Here is an 18,387-nt window from a genome sequence, read left to right as displayed (position 1 = left end):
TCCTCCAGAGAAACGCTGTGCAACAGTGTGGAATCTGTGTCTTTGGCCAAATAGCGTGCGAGTCGCTTGTCATTATCCGTGAGCCCCATAAGTGGTACTCCCTAGTGGGGCCTCAGGTCTTTGACCATGTTCTGTGAACAAAGCCAACTATTACTCCTACTGATAGTTGGGGTGTTGGTTAAGCAGTAACCATGTGCCAAGCACTATGCTAAGCACCAGAGTAGATTCAAGATCATCAGGTCAAACACAGTCCCTCTCCCACCTGGGGCTCACAGGCTAAGGAGGAGGGAGAACAGGTACTGAATCCCCATGAAAAGCAATATGGCCTAGTGGATAGAGCACGGGCCTGGAAGTTAGAAGGATCTGGGTTCTCTAATCCTGCCTCCACCTGCTGTGTGACCCTGGGCAAGTCTCTTCACTTCTCTGGGCCTCAGTTACCTCATCTGTAAAATGGGGATTGCAAGTGTGAGCCCTATATAGGACAGGAACTGTGTCCAACTCAATTTGCTTGTATCTCCCCTAGCGCTTAGTAGAGTGCCTGGCACATATTAAGCACCTAACAAATACCCCAATTATTATCATTATTATTACCATTAACCAGATTAACCAACTGAGGCACAGAGTAGTTGAGTGAATTGTCCAAGGTTGCATAGCGGAGCTGGGATAAAAACTCAGGTTCCCAAACTTCCAGGTCCAGCCTCTTTCCACTAAACAACTGAGAATGGAGGAAGAGGGGAACCAAACTGAAAACTCTAGTAGGTTTCTGCCTCAGTTTCACAGCAGCCAAAACATCCCCAGTGGGCTGGACTAGGTGGAATGGACCTGTAATTAGGCCAAATGGATATCTTGAAATAGCATGGCTGAAAATAAAATTGCAACCCCTAACTCGATGTGGCTATTTTGGAGCGAGAGAAACATCTCAAGTGCTTGACTGTCTCTCAGGCTCACCGGCTCTACCTTCTCTCCTTCCTCTCCCTGCTTTTTCTTCAGGAGTACTGGAAAAGGATGAATCAAGTCTTACAAGCACTGAATCAGAAACTGGCAGCGCTTAGCCACAGGCAGGAAGGTATTGTCAAAATCAATGCCTCTGTCTCTGACAAACTTGTTTCCTTTAAAACAAAACCACCCTCGATTCAGAGAGAAATCCTGAGTGTCTGCAGTGACCCGTACACACTAGCCCAACAGCTAACACATGTGGAATTGGTAAGTAGCCTTTCTGGTGAACAGGGGAATATATTAAGTTGTCTCGACGCCCACTGAATTATTCTGGGTTTGTGTTTCTCCCTGAGAACTGCTGTCCTCATGGTCAGTAATAATAATAAAGATAATAATGATTTTCATTCTTTCATTCAATAGTATTTATTGAGCACTTACTATGTGCAGAGCACTGTACTAAGCGCTTGGAATGTACAATACGAGGTAATCAGATTGGACTCCGTCTCTGTCCCATGCGCTGCTCATAGTCTAAGGTGAAGGGAGAAAGGTGTTTGTACTCTCCAAAGCACTTAGTACAGTGCTCTGCACATAGTAGGTGCTTAATAAGTACCTCTGATTGATTGAATGTCCATTTTACAGTAAGAAAACTGAGGTGCGAGGAGTTAGGGAACATGTCCATGGTCACCCAGCAAGCAAGTGACAGAGCTGGGATTAGAACCCCAGTTCTCTGATTCCCAGGTCTGTGCTCTTTCCCCTGGGCCACCAGGCATCTCCTCTATAATTTCACTCGTTGGTAATAATAATAGTAGTATTTCTTAAGTGCTTACTGGTTGCCAAGCACTTTGCCTGTCCCACATAGGGCTCACAGTTTTAATCCCCATTTTACAGATTAGGGAATTGAGGCCAGAGAATTGAAGTGACTTCCTCAAGACCACACAACACACAAGTGGTGGAGCCGGGATTAGAAACCATGACCTGACTCCTAGGCCCGTGCTCTATCCACTATGCCATGCTGTTCCACATGTCAACTTCTTCCTTTTTGTTGCAGCAAAACCTTTAAACTGGCAGGGGGAGAAAGAAGTAGACATGGGCGGAGGACGGTTTTTATCTGGCTGCTCTTTCCAGTCCAGGAAACCTGAGGGTTACCTGTTATGCTGAAAGCAGAGGAGAGTGGTCTAGAGAAAAAAGCCCGGACCTGGGAGCCAGAGGACCTGAATTCCAATCCTGAGTCCATCAATTCTCTGCTGTGGGACCTTGGGCAAGTCAAACTAATCTGGGCCTCAGTTTCTACATCTGAAAAATGAAAATTTCAGTGTCTGTTCTCTATCCTACTTAGACTGTGAGCCTCATGTGGACCTGGGACTGTGTCCAACCTGATTAGTTTGTACCTACCCCGATACTTAGAACAGTGCTTGACACATAGTAAGTGCTTAACAAATAGCATAATGAGAAATGAGACGAGCAGGTGGGTCAGTTTTACAGAGCCAGTCAGCTAACAAACATGGTGGTCATGTCTCTCTCTCCTTCTTTCTTTCTTTTATCAGGAGAGGCTGAGTCACATTGGGCCAGAAGAATTTGTGCAAGCTTTTGGGCATAAAGACCCTCTGGACAGCACCAAGGTAGGAGAGGGGAGTCCCCTTGGAAAATAACTCTTGGTGATTTGGAGGGAGAAGGGGCTAATGCTGAACGATAAATATATTTCTTTTTTGATATTTGTTTAAGCGCTTACTATGTGTCAAGCACTGTTCTAAGATTTGGGGTAGGTGCAAATTAATCAGGTTGGACACAGTCCCTGCCCCATATGGAGCTTACAGTCTGAGTAGGAGGGAAAACAAAATTGAATCCCAGTTTTGCAGTTGAGGAAACTGAGACACAGGGAAGTTAAATGACTTGCTCAGGGTAACTTCAGGCAAAGGAAGAGATGAAATTAGAACCCAGGTCCTGTCTCCCAGGCCTGTGCTTTATCCACTAGACTGTGCTGCTTCTCGAAGGACATTCTTGGGGTTTTCTAGTAGCAGACCAAAGCAGCTGGTTACGGCTTTAGAGTAGAATAGAATGGATTCTTCCTCTGCCTTCATCACAATTTTTATTTTTTCCTTGCTGACAGCCTAAACATGAGCCAGGGGGTAAGAGATTTGTTGAAAAGAAAGCACTAATAATACTCATAGACTACAGCTGCCTGACACTGACTTGATTTGATTTTGAGTAACACCCAGGGACATGATAGCAAATGTGCAGATGTGAGAATAAGCAATATTGATCCTAATTTAGTTACCTCAGTAATGAATAAGACAAGGACACAGAGGATAAAACCAGAACAGAGAGGGAGGCTTTGAGGCCACAAGCAGAGATGCATCTGAAGTGGGGGGAAGGGGGGCACGAGCAAGATAAAATTAAATTGAATAAAGCCTTGGCATTGGGGAATTCTGAGGAGAAATAAAGACGGCTCAGATAGAGATGGAAAATACAGCGGGCCCGCTCGTTCTGTAGTTGAGAGAGAAAGCTTACCAGATTTGGCAGTATCCCAGCATGAAACATCATCACTGTCTCTAGCAAAACGCTCTCCCATTGTTATGCAGAAAGATTCCTTCCAGAAAGTCTAGTTCAAAGGTTCCCTAATCATTAATAACTGTGATATTTGGTATTGTCAAGGGGAGATCTCCATCTCTGCCCAGCATGTTCTAGGGCCTGATCCCTCTCACCCTCCCCAACCTATGGTGTCCTTCTTCTTGGCAAGGACTCATCTCTCTCTCTCTCCCTCCTAGCTTGAAGAAACAGCAAGTGAAAAATGTCTCTCTGTCTCTCTCTTTCACTCTGTCCCTGGCTCCTTCTCCTTTCCCCTATCCATAATCTATTTTAATATCCATCTCCCCCTGTAGACTGTAAACTACTTGTGGTCAGGGATTGCGTCTTCCAACTCTGCTTATAATAATAACAGTAAGAATAATATTAGTAATTATTATTATGATTCCTGTTAAGAACTTACAATGTGCCAAGCACTGTTCTAAGCACTGGGGTAGGTGCAAGTTAATCCTCTAGATTGTGAACTCACTGTGGCCAGGAATGTGCCTGTTGTTATATTGTACTCTCCCAAGCGCTTACTACAGTGCTTTGCACAGAGTAAAAGCTCAATAAATACAATTGAGTGAATGAATGAATAGGGCTCACAGTCTTAATTCCCATTTTACAGGTGAAGCGACAAAGGCTCAGAGAAGTGAAATGTCCCACCCAAGGCCACCCAGCAGACATGTGGCAAATCTGGGATTAGAACCCAGGTCCTTCTGACTCCCAGGCCCGTACTCTATCCGCTAAACCATGCTCCTTCTCCAACAGCCATGCCCTATTGTATTTGCCCCAAACACTGAGTATAGTGTTTGGCACTTAGTAGAGAAGCAGCGTGGCTCAGTGGAAAGAGCCCGGGCTTGGGAGTCAGAGGTCATGCCGCTTGCCAGCTGTGTGACTTTGGACGAGTCACTTAACTTCTCTGGGCCTCAGTTATCTCATCTGAAATGGGGATGAAGACTGTGAGCCCCAAGTGGAACAATCTGATGACCTTGTATCCCTCCAGCGCTAAGGACAGTGCTTTGCACATAGTAAACGCTTAATAATAATAATAACAATGTTGGTATTTGTTAAGCGCTAACTATGTGCAGAGCACTAAGCACTGGGGTAGATACAGGGGAATGAGGTTGTCCCACATGAGGCTTACAGTCTTCATCCCCATTTTACAGATGAGGGAACTGAGGCACAGTGAAGTGACTTGCCCTCAGTCACACAGCTATACCAACATTATTATTAGTTGTAGTGGTAGTAGTAAACGCTTAACAAATACCACAATTATTGGTACAGTAATGGATTCTTGCTCTGCCTTCATCACAGTTTATATATTTTCCCCGAGCACAGTGCTCTGCACACAGTAAGCGCTCAATAAATACCATTTGATTGGGTCCCAGAGACAGTCCAGTGCTACCAGGCTAGCACCTGCAGGAGTGAATCCACAAGGTGGCAGCAGAGATCCCCGCCAGAGAGCCTTTCTCGCAACTCTGGCTCCAGTCAATTCATTCATTCAATAGTATTTATTGAGCGCTTACTATGTGCAGAGCATTCATTCATTCATTCAATAGTATTTATTGAGCGCTTCTATGTGCAGAGCACTGTACTAAGCGCTTGGAATGTACAGATCAGTAACAGATAGAGACAGTCCCTGCCCTTTGACGGGCTTACAGTCTAATCTGGGGAGACGGACAGACAAGAACAATAGCAATAAATAGAATCAAGGGGATGAACATCTCATTAAAACAATAGCAAATAAATAGAATTAAGGCGATGTACATTTCATTAACAAAATAAATAGGGTAATGAAAATATATTCAGTTGAGCAGACGAGTACAGTGCTGAGGGGATGGGAAGGGAGAGGGGGAGGAGCAGAGGGAAATGGGGGGAAAAGAGAGTTTAGCTGCGGAGAGGTGACGAGCACTGTACTGGCGCTTGGAATGTACAAATCGGTAACAGATAGAGACAGTCCCTGCCCTTTGACGGGCTTACACTCTAATCGGGGGAGACGGAAAGACAAGAACAATAGCAATAAATAGAATCAAGGTGATGTACAACTCATTAACAATCAATGGTATTGGTTGAGCACGTACTGTATTAAGTGCTCTGAAGAGCTTAGAAGAGTTGGTAGATGTGATCCCTGCCCTCAAAGAGCTATCACTCTAGAAGTAGTCTTTTTACCCTCTTGCTTCCCCTACCTGTAATTCATTTTAGCTTCTCTCTCCTGCCGAAAGACCATAAGCTCCATGAGGGCAGGGGTCGTGTCGACTAACTGTTGCATTCTCCCAAGCGCTCAGTACAATGTTTTGAATGCATTAGTACAGTGCCAGGCACATAGTAAGCACTTAACAAATGCCATAAATTCTCAATATATACTATTGATTGTGATAGTACATTCCGGAAAGAATGGAGGCAGATTTATTTAAATTAGGATTAGAAAAAAATTCCACCTGAACTATTAAAATGCTTTGGCCAATAATTTTTTTTTTGGATGGCATTTGTTAAGTGCTTACTCTGTGCCAGGCACTGTACTAAGCTCTGGGGTAGATACAAGCTAATCAGGACGGACACAGTCAATCCAAATTTTACAAATGAGGTAACTGAGATGCAGAGACATTAAGCGACTTACCCAAGGCCACCCAGTAGACAAGAGCTCTAACCACTGGGCCATGTTGCTCCTCTAGTTGTCATGATTTCCTGCCAAAATCCAAGGCCTAGAAGTTGATGATGATGATGGTGGTATTCGTTAAGCGTTTTCTATGTGCCAAGCAATGTTCTAAGTACTGGAGTAGATACAAGGTAATCAGGTTGTCCCACATGGGGCTCACAGTCTTAATCCTCATTTTACAGATGAGGCAACAGGCACAGAGAAGTTAAGTGGCTTGCACCAGGTCACACAGCAGATGGTTGGCTCCCAAGCCCGTGCTCATCCCACTAAACCATGCTGCTTGGTTTCTGTAGGCTTAGTGGAATCTTTTTTTTTTTGATTTTCAAAGCTCTACCCACGCAACTCCAACCAAAATATTAAATGCAAAGGTCCAAAAATATCTTCCTCTGAAATGAACACTTTTTCTCTGATAGGCGAGAGAGAATATGAATCTTTTCTGGGTTCACCGCTGCTATCTAGTGGTGATTTTAAAAGATGTAGTTGAAGGAGGCTCTGGAAACCTCTTCAAAGCCCTTCTGAAATCACTTTGACTCCAGGAGGCCTTCCATGTCCCATGTGATTGTCTTGCATCTACCCTAGCGCTTAAAAAAGTGCCTGGCACATAGTAAGTAGTTAGCAAATTCCACAATTATTATAATAATAGTGTTATTAATGCTTCTCTGGAGATCCTGGCAGCCACTGAACTTGTAGAGGCTTAATTCAGCAAAACAGTCTTCCTGTGAGCCTGGTTCTAATTGCTGCCTCCTAAAACAAGTGGAAAGCACCCGAGGCTGGCTTAAAATCCCAGCTTCACCACTAACCTGCTGTGTGACTTGGGGCAAGTCACTTAACCTCTCCTATATCTGTTTCCACATCTGCAAAAATAGGGATAAGGTTTCTTATCTCCCCTTTCTTTGATTCTGAACTCCCGCATAGGAGATAGGGACCATCTGACCTGATTATCTTGAATCTACTCCAGTATAGTGCCTAGCAAAGATTAAGTCCTTTAATTCTGTTGTATCATACTCTCCCAAGCACTTAATATAGCACTCTGCACATAGTAAGCACTCAATATCATTGATTGATTGATAATAAATATTAGTAGTAGCAGCAGGAGTCGTCGTAGTAATAATAACAGAATCGGGAACAACTCAGTGTGATTCTTTGTATTTTAATTTTTCCTTAGTCCTGTTTCAGCGAACAGAACAAGACTGGAAACCTGGAAGCCTATGTGAAGTGGTTTAATAGACTCTGTTACCTTGTAGCAACAGAAATCTGCATGGTAAGTGAAAAACTCAGGGTTCAACAGACTGACGGGATCCACCTATAACCGGAAGAAACAGTTCACTCGACCGTAACAGTTTCAAAGTCGTAGGAGGTGCCATGAGTTACACAAAAAGGTGAAATTCACCTCTATTGGAAGGCTGGAGAGTACAGACCTGGGAGTCAGGAGGACCTGGGTGTTAATCCTGGCTCCACTGCTCATCTGATGTGTTACCTTAGGCAAGTCACTTCACTTCTCTGTGCCTCAGTTCCCTCATCTATAAAATAGGATTAAGACTGTGAGCCTTCTGTGGGACAGGCCCATGATCTTTCCACTAGGCCAGGCTGCTTCTAGAATCTCTTGAATCTGCCCTTCCTCCCAACCCAAACTGTTACCATGCTGATCTTTACTACTGCATCAGCCTCTTCTCCATCTCTCTGCTTCAAGTTGCTCTCCTCTCTAGCCCTTACTTCACTCTGCTGCCCAGATCATTTTCTTTAAAAAGAAAAATTCAGCCCAGGTCTTCCCCCTTCTCAAAAACCTCTAATGGCTGTCCATCCACCTCTGTATCAAACAGAAACTCCTACCAACAGCCTTAAAGCACCCAGTCAGCTCTCTGCCTCCTACCTTACCTTCCTGATCTCCTACCAGAGCCCAGCCCACACACTTTGCTCCTCTAATGCCTAACTACTCTCAGTATCTCGATGTCGTCTATCTCGCCACTGACCCTATGCCCTCACCCTCCCTCTGACCAAAACTTCTTCCCCTCTCATATCCGTTAGACCACCACTCTCTCTACCCTCAAAGCCATCTTAAAATCACGTCTCCTCCAAGAAACCTTCCCTAACTAGGCCCTCACTTCTCCTCTCTGCCCTCCTCTCTTGTGTCACCTATGCCCCTAGAGCCCTTTAAGCACTTGTTACTCAGCCCATCCCCAGCATTTATGTCCATTTCTTTACACTATGCCATTTCCCCTATTTGTAATTTATTTTACTGTCTTTCTCCCCCACAAGACTGTACGCTCTTTAGTAGGCAGGAATCCTATCTACTACCTCTTGTATCAGATTCTCTCAAGGGCATAGTGCAGTGTTCTGCACACAGTAAGTGCTCAGTAAATCCCACTGATTGATGCATTGAATAATCTCCATGGCCTGGCCTGGTTCTTCCTCCCCTCCAGCCTGCCAAAAAGAAACAGAGAGCCCAGGTGGTGGAGTTCTTCATCGACGTGGCCCGTGAGTGCTTCAACATCGGCAACTTCAACTCGCTCATGGCTATCATCTGTGAGTACCATCCTCTGCGCGGACGTTGTCCTCAGTGGTCTCCCCGCAGGCCCTGTCCCCATCCAACTGACTGACCACTCTGTCTCCCCTTCCCTCTGCTCTCCTCTCCCCTCCCCCAGCTGGCATGAACATGGCCCCTGTCTCCAGGCTGAAGAAGACTTGGTCCAAAGTGAAGACTGCCAAGTTTTTCATTCTTGAGGTAAATAACAGTCTGGACAGGACACTGAGGACCCATGCCTGTGTGTGTCTGTATGTGGGCATGTGTTTGGTGTGGGTGTGTTTGTGTGGGGAGGATTGGAGAAATGTTTGTGTGTGGATGAGATGAGTGTGTATATAATTATGAGGGGTTGCCTGTGTAGGTGTGTGTCCCAGTGTGTACTGAGAGTGTCTATGTCTATGCATGTGTGTGTTTGTGTATTTGTGTATATGTGAGTGGGAGAGGTCTGTGTGTGGTGAGGGGAGACTGTGTGTTTATGTGTATGGGGGGGTGTCTATGTCTGGCATGTGTGTGTGGTGTGTAGGTGAGGTGTAGATGTGCACATGTGTTTGTGGGGAGGTGTTTGTGTATTTGTGTATTGGTGAGGAAGGAGTGTGTATGGCGGGGGTGGGTGGGGACTGTCTGGTTTTAAAAAACTTTTCTTTCTTCTCTTGCACATCTGCAAGAAGTCTTTGGGCAGGCAACTGGAGGACTAAATAAAATGGTTTTCTTGTCTCTGTTCTAGCGTCAGATGGACCCCACTGGCAACTTCTACAACTACCGCACTGCGCTGAGAGGGGCGGCCCACCGGTCCCTCACAGCCCACAGCAACAGGGAGAAGGTCAGCTCGAGGGTTGTTGTACATGGCGTGAGGGAGGGGAAGGGTAGTTCCAGGCCAAGGTAGGCCAGGCCAGGGTAGGAAGGACCGAGCTGAATGAGCATGTCCTGTACCCCAGAATCCAGAAAGAATGCAAAGAATGTACTTATTATTATTTATCATGGTATTTATTTAGCACTTACTATGTGTCAAGCATTGTACTAAGCGTTAGGGTAGATACACTTTATTCAGGTTGGACACAGCCCCTGTCCCCCACAGGTTTCACAGTCTAAGAAGGAGAGAGTAGGAGTGAATCCCCATTTTACCGGTGAGAAAACTGAGGCATAGAGAAGTGACTTGCCCAAGGTCACACAGCAGGCGTGGCAGAGCTGGAATTAGAACCCAGGTCCTTCTGACTCTCAGGCCCATGCTTTATCCACTCTCAAGTCTTCTAGGCAGCTCCTTTGGGAAAAGAAAGACGTAAGAAGTCAGCCACCCTGTTGACGGTTGCAGTCTTGATTTTGAACATCTTCCACCAACCTTTACGAGGAGTGTGCCTCATTCTACCCCTACCAAAGTGCTGAGTGTCTGGCTTAGAACATTTGGCCCTTGCCCAGTAATGAATATACTTTTAAAATCAATCATATTTATTGGGTGCTTACTGTGTGCAGAGTGTTGTACTAAGTGCCTGGGAAAGCACAAGGCAGAGGTTGGTAGGCAAGATCCCCACCCACAGGGAAAGTAGATTCTATAAGCAGAGAAACATTAAAATAGATTAGGGATCAGAGAAATAGTAGAGTAGACTAAGACAGTGGTGTGAATTGGTCTGATTTTTATGATTTTGGAAAGTTCTGCAGGAGACAGTTGTCTGGAGTCTCTGTTGGAAGGGTGGGTGGTTTGGAGGAAAACTGAAAGGAGAGTAAAATCGGAGCTTCTGGCTCCAATCCATGACTTAGATAAAAGCCTGAAATGACAGTATTGCTCCGTCTGGTTGTTTCCTGTTTTTTCCTTCTGGCTCTATATTGGAAAAGACAAGCCCTTTCAGTGAGCCTGTCTTTCTGGGAGAGGAGATAGATTCTTTCCTTAAAGATTTAAAAAGTAAACACAGATTCTTCAAATATCTGAGTCAGGTGCTCAATGAACCTTCAGCTTTCCAATTCTCTGCAATATATTTCAGAGGTTGAGAAACAGAATTGTCCAGTGGTTAGAGCAGGGGAGTCAGGGGACCCGGTTTCTAATCCCGGCTCTACCACTTGCCAGTTGCGTGACCTGGGGAAAGCACTTAACTTCTTTGCACCTTAGTTTCCTCATCTGTAAAATGGAGATTCAATACTTGTTCTCTCTCTTTCTTAGAATGTGCACTCTCTGTGGCACGAGGACTGTGTTGAGTATTTGCTCCAGTGCTTAGCATAGCAATCACTCGATTTTATTTCATGAGCACTTACTATGTACAGAGCCCTGTAGTAAGCACTTGGTAGAATACAAGTTGGTAGAAACAATCCTTGCCCTCAGGGAGCTTACAGACTGGGGGAAGAATTCACAGTCTAGAGGAGGAGCTTAGAATCTAGGGGAGGAACTCAAAGTCTAGAGGAGGAATCACAGTCTAGAGGAGACGTTTATAGTCTGGGGAGGAACTCACTGCCTAGAGAAGAAGCATACAGTCTGGAGAATACCTTAGTTCAGTGGTCTTGGGCGCCATTAGGTTACGCCGCCAGCCCAGTTTACGTGATATCACACAGGTCTGCTTAATATTTAGTAGGGATCATCTGTAGCCCTCCAACTTGCTCTTGATGGTGCTCTCTGGTGTCAGAAGCCTCACCACTGCACGCTCCACCCACCCAGTGTCCTAACATCTCTGGAATTTCCCTGGCCCTAAAGATTTCATGTGTCCATGGCTTAATGAGAACCACACAGGGCAGGAATCAATCAGTGGTATTTATTTTGCACTTATTGTATGCAGGACATTACACTAAGTGCTTGGGAGCATATAATGCAATAGAGTTGGTAGACATGATCCCTGGAGACCTATGTTCTAATCCCAGCTCCACCACTTGCCTCTTGAGTGACCTTGGACAAGTCATCTAACTTCTCTACATCTCGGTTTCCTCATCAACGGATATTACATACCTGTTCTCCATCCCTCTTAGTCTGTCAGACCCAAGTGGGACAGGGATTGAGTCCAAACTGCATATATTGTATCTATCCCAGAGCCTAGTACAGAGTTTGGCAGATAATAAAGTCCTGAGAGAGACTGTTTTACTTTTATCAACTCCATTATTATTCCAAAGATTCATCTAAATACCATTATTATTATTATTATTATTATCCAAACAGCTGGTCAGGCAATAGGCTTGGTTATCCTAAATCCTATAGCCCTGAAGCCGTATTCATTGGTCAGTTGTCATTGGTACTGAGTGAGAGAGCCTCATGGGAAGATTTGACTTTTCTTCCTAGTGTTTCATAGTTCCCATTCATAAGTGTCAACCGACTTTGGCAAACAGACTCTACCACTAATTCTAATTAGTGGGTTCTACTTCTGGCTATGCCACTTACCTGTAGGGTCACCTTGGGCAAATCATTTCACTTCTCCGGCTGTCGGTTTCCTCATCTGTAAAATGAGAGTTCTTGTCATCCCTCCCCCTTCTGCTATGAGGCCAGCGTGGGACAGGGACTGTGTCTGCCCTGATTATCTTGTATTCATCCCAGTACTTAGCACACATAGGAGGCACTCGACAAATACCATAAAATTCATATTAATGCTAATATTATTACATATGAATGTTAGGCTGGAGTACCATTTTACTGGAAGATGGAAGTTCCTCTGTCATTAAGGAAGCTTGATATCTCCCTTTGCAGGAGGAAACCCTAACCCCCGAAAATAACAATGATGTCATTCGCTTTGTAGATTGTCATCCCTTTCTTCAGCCTGCTGATCAAAGACATTTACTTTCTGAATGAAGGATGTGCTAATCGCCTCCCCAATGGACACGTCAACTTTGAAGTAAGATTTGAAACCACTGTATCTCCCCATGCCCGCGGTGCTGTGACTGCCACCATTTTCCCTCTATCTCATTGCATCCCTACCAAGACCAAAAAACAGGAAAGTTTAACTTCACTTGACCTCCTAAAGGTCAGGCTAAACTCAGAGAGTGGAAAGAGTGCAGACCTGGGATTCAGAAGGACATAGGTACTGATCCCGGCTCTGCCACTTGCCTGCTGTGCAATACCCAAGAAGGCTGGAGAAAGCCCCTGAACTAGTCTCGGAAGTGAGAGAGCTTAAAAAATTAAAGCCACTAGTAGTAATTCAGTGTTTGCAATTCCTCGTGGTCCAACCTGATTAGATTGTATCTTCCCCAGTGCTTAGTATAGTGCCTGAGACATAGTAAGCACTTACCAAATACCATAAGAAGAAAGAATACATACTACTGAAATGGGGATTAAATACCTGTCCTCCCTTCTACTTAGAGTGCTAGCCCCATGTGGGACAGGGACAATGTCTGACCTGATAATCTTGTCTCTAAACCAGTGCTTAGTGCAGGGCTTGGCTCATTAACCACTTTACAAGTACCACAGTTATTCTCATCATTATTACTATTATCATTATTGCTTGCCTTACACCAAGGTCTAGTCGCTTCCCTTTTCTGGGCCTCAGTTTCCTCATCTGTAAAATGAAGATTAAATCCCCATTCTTCCTTCCCCTCATACTGTGAGCCCGGTGTGAGACAGGGACTGGGTCTTAACTGTTTATATTGTATCTACCCCTGGGCACACAGTAAGCACCTAACAAATAGCAGTATTATTATTTCTCCCTGGTATTACATGATGAATGTCTACCCTTCCTTTTACTCTCTGGGTACCCTCTTCTCCTGCCCCTCCTGTAATCTCGAACAAGCAGTTTCTGCAGTGTGATCTGAGCACTCCTTGTTCTGCTCCCTAACAATCAGCTTTTGCAACTTCTCACAGAAATTTTTGGAGCTGGCCAAGCAGGTTGGAGAATTTATAACGTGGAAGCAGGTGGAATGTCCATTTGAACAGGATCACAACATCATTCACTACTTACACACTGCTCCCATCTTTACTGAGGATGGTAAGGAACTTCTGTCCTGTTTTATGGTTATTCAGAGGGCATGTCACCCAAATGCGGAGAAGAATGTGAGCCTTGTATAGAACAGGGACTGCATCTGACCTTATAGCCTTGTATCTCCCCTGCTCTTAGCACAACATGAGGACCAAATAAATGCCATAATTAAAATCTGTAAAATGGGCATAAAATACCTGCTCTCCTTATGGCACAATTAATAGTAGTAATAGTAATAATATTAATGGTGGCATTTGTTAAGCATTAATTTCTATTAATGTCCCCCTCTAGACTGTAAGCTCACTGTGTGCAGGGAATGTTTCTGTTTATTGTTCTCTTGTCTTCTCCCAAGCACTTAGTACACTACTCTGCACACATTAAGCACTCAATAAATACGATTGTCAGACTGACTGATTGATCCCAGACACAGTTCCAACCTGCTCCGTTCCCCCACCGGAGTCCGGTGGAGGCTTGGCTCTTCTGTTGGACTCAGGACCCATCCTTTGTTCATTCATTCATTCAATCATATTAATTGAATTTATTGAATGAATCCGAGGTAATTGCACCTGACAGCGAAGCCTCCCTTGGAGGCGGAGAAAGCACAATGGAGCAAGGAAAATGGAGTACCAATGACTGCCTAGAAGCCCTAATTAAAATGATGAAAGCAAGGTGGACAGATTGGGTCACTGCGTGTAGTAGCTACAAATAACTCAACAAGGCCTTTCTCTGGCTACAGAGGGAGGGAAGAAACGAGAGGAACTCAACTTTACTGGCCCTAATTGTGTCCATCCTTCTCCACTGGTTATGGGGGCTATACCTGTGGGCTTTAAGAAAGGCAGAGGGACCTTTGATCTTTCTGCCCATCGAAGCTGCAAGCCAGAGAAGACTGGCCTTTGAGGCAGATAAGAACAAGCTGCTTCTCAATGATACTAATAATAATATTAATTATCACTATGGTATTTGTTAAGCACTTACTGTGTGTCAGGCACTGTTCTAAGTGCTGGAGTGGATATAAGCAAATTGGGTTAGATACAGTCCCTGTCCCACGTGGGGCTCACAGTCTCAATCCCCATTTTACATGAGGTAACTGAGGCAAAAAGAAGTGAAGTGACTTGCCCAAGATGACACAGCAGACACATGGCAGAGCTGGGATTGGAACCCATGACCTTCTGACTCCAAGGCCTATGCTCTCCACCACACCATTACACCAAGACCCCTGATCAGCCCTTTAAATCATATCCATGCTGACTTCTTGCCAGGGTTGGTCCAGGGGAGCCCTTGAGGGCTCATTCGTGAAGGAGACCAGAATATATCAGTGCAGAAGCTCTGATGTATGTTTTAGATGGTATTTACTGCTGGGAAAGAGCACGGACCTGAGAGTTGGAGGACCTGGGTTCTAATCTTGGTTTTATCACTTGTTTGCTATATGACATTGGGCAAATCATTTCACTTCTCTGGGCCTTCATCTGTGAAATGGGGATTCAATACCTGTTCTCCCTCCTACTTAGACTGCAAGACCCCTGTGGGATTTGATCATCTTATATCTTCCCCAGCGCTTAGTCTAGTGATTGGCACATAATAAGTGCTTTACAATTATTATCATTAAGCCACCTTACCCATAAATCAATCAATGGTATTTATTATTTACTCTGTGCAGAGCACTATATTAAGCACTTGGGAGAGTAATAGATGGTTCAAAGACACAATCCCCGCCCTCAAGAAGCTATACTTGTGAACTACTTTGTTCACAGATTTGTCTCTTATTGCAAATAATTTGCCAGTAGACCAACAATTGTAAAGTGAGAATTTTGATCAAGTGTTTAGTACAGTGCTCTCTGCACAAAATAAGCACTGAATCAATACCATTGATTGATTTTGACTGAACTGGCAAAAGTCTGTTTGCATTTATAGATTTTTGACCTGTGAATTCTACATTTTGATACCTTTGGTATTGTATTTTTCTTCATGAAGTCACTGGGACAGATAATTCAGGACAAATTAAATTAAGGTATTTTAATGAAGGGGGAAAGAAGGAATAATAAAATGGTGGCTCAAAGTGGCCTTATTTTGAAAGAGGATAATTGGTAACTGGTGATGAACCTTTTTCTTAACAGGTCTTTATCTGGCTTCTTATGAAAGTGAAAGCCCAGAGAATCAACTAGAAAAGGAGAGGTGGAAATCTTTAAGGTAACAAGCAACTAATCTACTAACTGGTTCAAGAGTTGTCCTGCCATCGCAAACACTCTACTGCAATCATCTTAACTCTCTCCTTTGGTTCTTTAGTATCCTAATAATGGGTATCAGAAATCAGTACTAATGTGAGCCGATTATCCTGCAAAAAGACTTTTCAGTAGAACCCCTTCATGACTCAAATTGACTTTTTAATTATTATGTGAATGTACAACTAACCTTGCAAGAACAAAGACACTGAACGTATAGACTGTAAGCTCCTTGTGGGCAAGGATTTTGTCTACCAGCTCTATTCTACTCTCCCAAGTGCTTAGTCCAGTGTTCTACACATAGTAAACGATCAATAAAGAAGCAGTGTGGCCTAATGGAAAAAGCCCAGCACTGGGAGACCGAGGACCTGGTCCTTATCCCAGCTCTGCCATTAGTCTGCTGTGTGATCCTGGACAAGTCACTTAACTTCTCTGTGCCTCAGTTACATCATCTGTAAAATGGGGATTAAGACTGTGAGCCCTGTGGGACATGGGTTGTGTCTAACTTGATTATCTTGTATCTACCCAAGGACTCAGTGCAGTTCCTGGCAGGTAGTAGGCACTTAGAACAGTGCTTGACACATAGTAGCCGTATAACAAACACCATTAAAAAACAAATAGCAAAAATTGGCCAAAAAACAATAGAGTGACCCTAATGGGTTATTTCCTTTTTTTTTCCCCTGCCCAATCCTTGCTATGATCATGTTTTGCTTGCAGGTCTACTATTTTGGGAAAGACTTGAGGATCAAGTGGCATCCCAGGAGAAGACGTGAAGAATGCAGCAAAACCAATTTGCACTACTGATTCCAAAGATGCCTGTTTGGGATTCAGGTGACAATTTCTTTCTCTTTTTTCCCGACGAACTGCCAAACACACGGATCGTGATTATCTTCCACTATGGACCGAACCCACAGACCGTACGCACGGCCCATCTCCTTCACCCTGCTTCTGTCCCGGGGAGGGTGGTGGCAGCTCCCACTTGGGTCAGGGCTAAAGCTGTCCATAGGATCGTGTTCTCTCATTTTGGAAGAAAGGAAGCGAGAGGTGCCATGGTGCTATCCACGATTTTTGAAACATTGGCGAGGTCTCCACTTGGAAGCCGGAAGCCACGCAGGAGCAAGCCCTCTGGGAGCTGGTCCTTTTCTTGTCTGTTCCTTGGCTTGTAAAATTGAATCGTATACTAATCTGTTCATTCTTGAACAAGAACTTTCTTCTCCCTTGACATTCTCCCAGAAACGCCATTTAGACTCCAGCAGCAGGAAACAACAATGGGAAATGGGGAATCGGTCGGTTTCTTCATCCTTTAATCCCGCTTCTCTATAGCGTGAGTCAAAGCAGAGGCTTAAATGAGCGTGCGGTGAAGCCTGCCCAACACACAACTCTCCTGATGACACCTTAAACCCCTGCTGGCGAAGTAAACTGCCCTGAGATTGGTTTCTTTCCAATTAAGGTTCATTCACTCCCCAATTCTGCCAACGGAGCTGTTTCCTTGGTGACCTGCGATAGAGTATAATCACGCGAAAGCATGGGAGAGGTTAAAATAGAATGTGTTTATTACATAACGAGGCTATCAAAACTATAGTGATTCTGTTCCTAGGTGACAGGTCACATTAAACAAAATGATCTGGGATGCACTTAATAGGAAACCCCTGGTATTTCCACATTAAATTAAGATGTAGAATTAGCAGCCTGTAATCCATAAACAGAGAGTCATTGTTACTGTTTGGATCATATTTGCCATGTTTTATCAACAAGCTCCATGTTGTATAGATTAACCCGAGAACAAAACCAACCTAAATTTACCTAGAAAAGCCTGCAGACTTGTTATGAGAAGGGATTTGTGGAAGCCGATAATACTCCCACAAAATTTAAAATTCCGCATGAGCGAGATAAATTTCTCATTTTGGAATTTAGCAGACCATCACTCCGCCAGCCTACACAAACATGGAAAAATCCTCCAAATGGAAATGATAAGCCTGGGCTCATGATCTAATTCTCCAGAGGCAAACAGATTTCCCGTTGAGTAGCTAGGCGACAGCTAAATTCCCTTGAATTTCTGTAAGATCAAAGAGGTCATTTTAACATTGTGCATGTACATCAGGCCACTCTCTGCCAAGGATCTCTATACCTACAGACTTGACCACGTGCCGGTGTCCCCAGCGTCTATCACACAGTGGTTACGTCCTTTCCCTTTTCACTGCTTAGGCCCATCTGGGCTCTCAGAAACAGTCGAGATGACAAAATGCTGAAGTTGCGGACCATCTGGCGGACTCCATCAGCACTTCAGACTGTTCTCATTCCTCAAGGGCTTGATTGATTCATTGATTGACTGGCTTCCAGTAAGACAGGCTCGCAGGAGAGATCCTCCCATGTCGGTCCTCTCTGAGTTAGGGAAGACAGCATTAGGGAGAGGGGCAAGTCTCCCATACTGAAAGCCATATTCATTCATTCATTCAATCATATTTATTGAGTGCTTACTGTGTGTGCAGAGCACTGTATTAAGTGCTTGAGAGGGTACCATATAGTAATAAACAGTTGCAGTCTCTGCCCATAACGAGCTTACAGTTTAGAGGACTGTAACTTCTTCCCCACTGAGGGACAGAAACCTAATTACCA

General features: G+C 44.3%; 1 protein-coding gene across 5 annotated transcripts in view; it reads left to right on the top strand.

Annotated features, from left to right (window-relative positions):
- RASGEF1C (RasGEF domain family member 1C) overlaps positions 1-18,387 on the top strand; it is a 71,698-nt gene extending 53,311 nt beyond the window's left edge. For all 5 annotated transcript variants that reach the window (XM_029053514.1, XM_029053513.2, XM_039910537.1 and 2 more), the window contains 10 exons: positions 991-1,203; positions 2,481-2,555; positions 7,323-7,418; positions 8,578-8,680; positions 8,800-8,879; positions 9,403-9,498; positions 12,380-12,475; positions 13,438-13,561; positions 15,667-15,739; positions 16,489-18,387. In XM_029053514.1, coding sequence (XP_028909347.1) covers positions 991-1,203; positions 2,481-2,555; positions 7,323-7,418; positions 8,578-8,680; positions 8,800-8,879; positions 9,403-9,498; positions 12,380-12,475; positions 13,438-13,561; positions 15,667-15,739; positions 16,489-16,513 — 981 coding nt within the window. In that variant the 3' untranslated portion in view covers positions 16,514-18,387. The remainder of the gene's footprint in view (positions 1-990; positions 1,204-2,480; positions 2,556-7,322; positions 7,419-8,577; positions 8,681-8,799; positions 8,880-9,402; positions 9,499-12,379; positions 12,476-13,437; positions 13,562-15,666; positions 15,740-16,488) is intronic.

This window comes from Ornithorhynchus anatinus, chromosome X2, assembly GCF_004115215.2.
Source record: "Ornithorhynchus anatinus isolate Pmale09 chromosome X2, mOrnAna1.pri.v4, whole genome shotgun sequence".
Lineage (NCBI taxonomy): Eukaryota > Metazoa > Chordata > Mammalia > Monotremata > Ornithorhynchidae > Ornithorhynchus > Ornithorhynchus anatinus.
The sequence above is the reverse complement of the archived record's forward strand: the minus strand, read 5'-3'. Positions and strand labels throughout refer to the sequence as shown.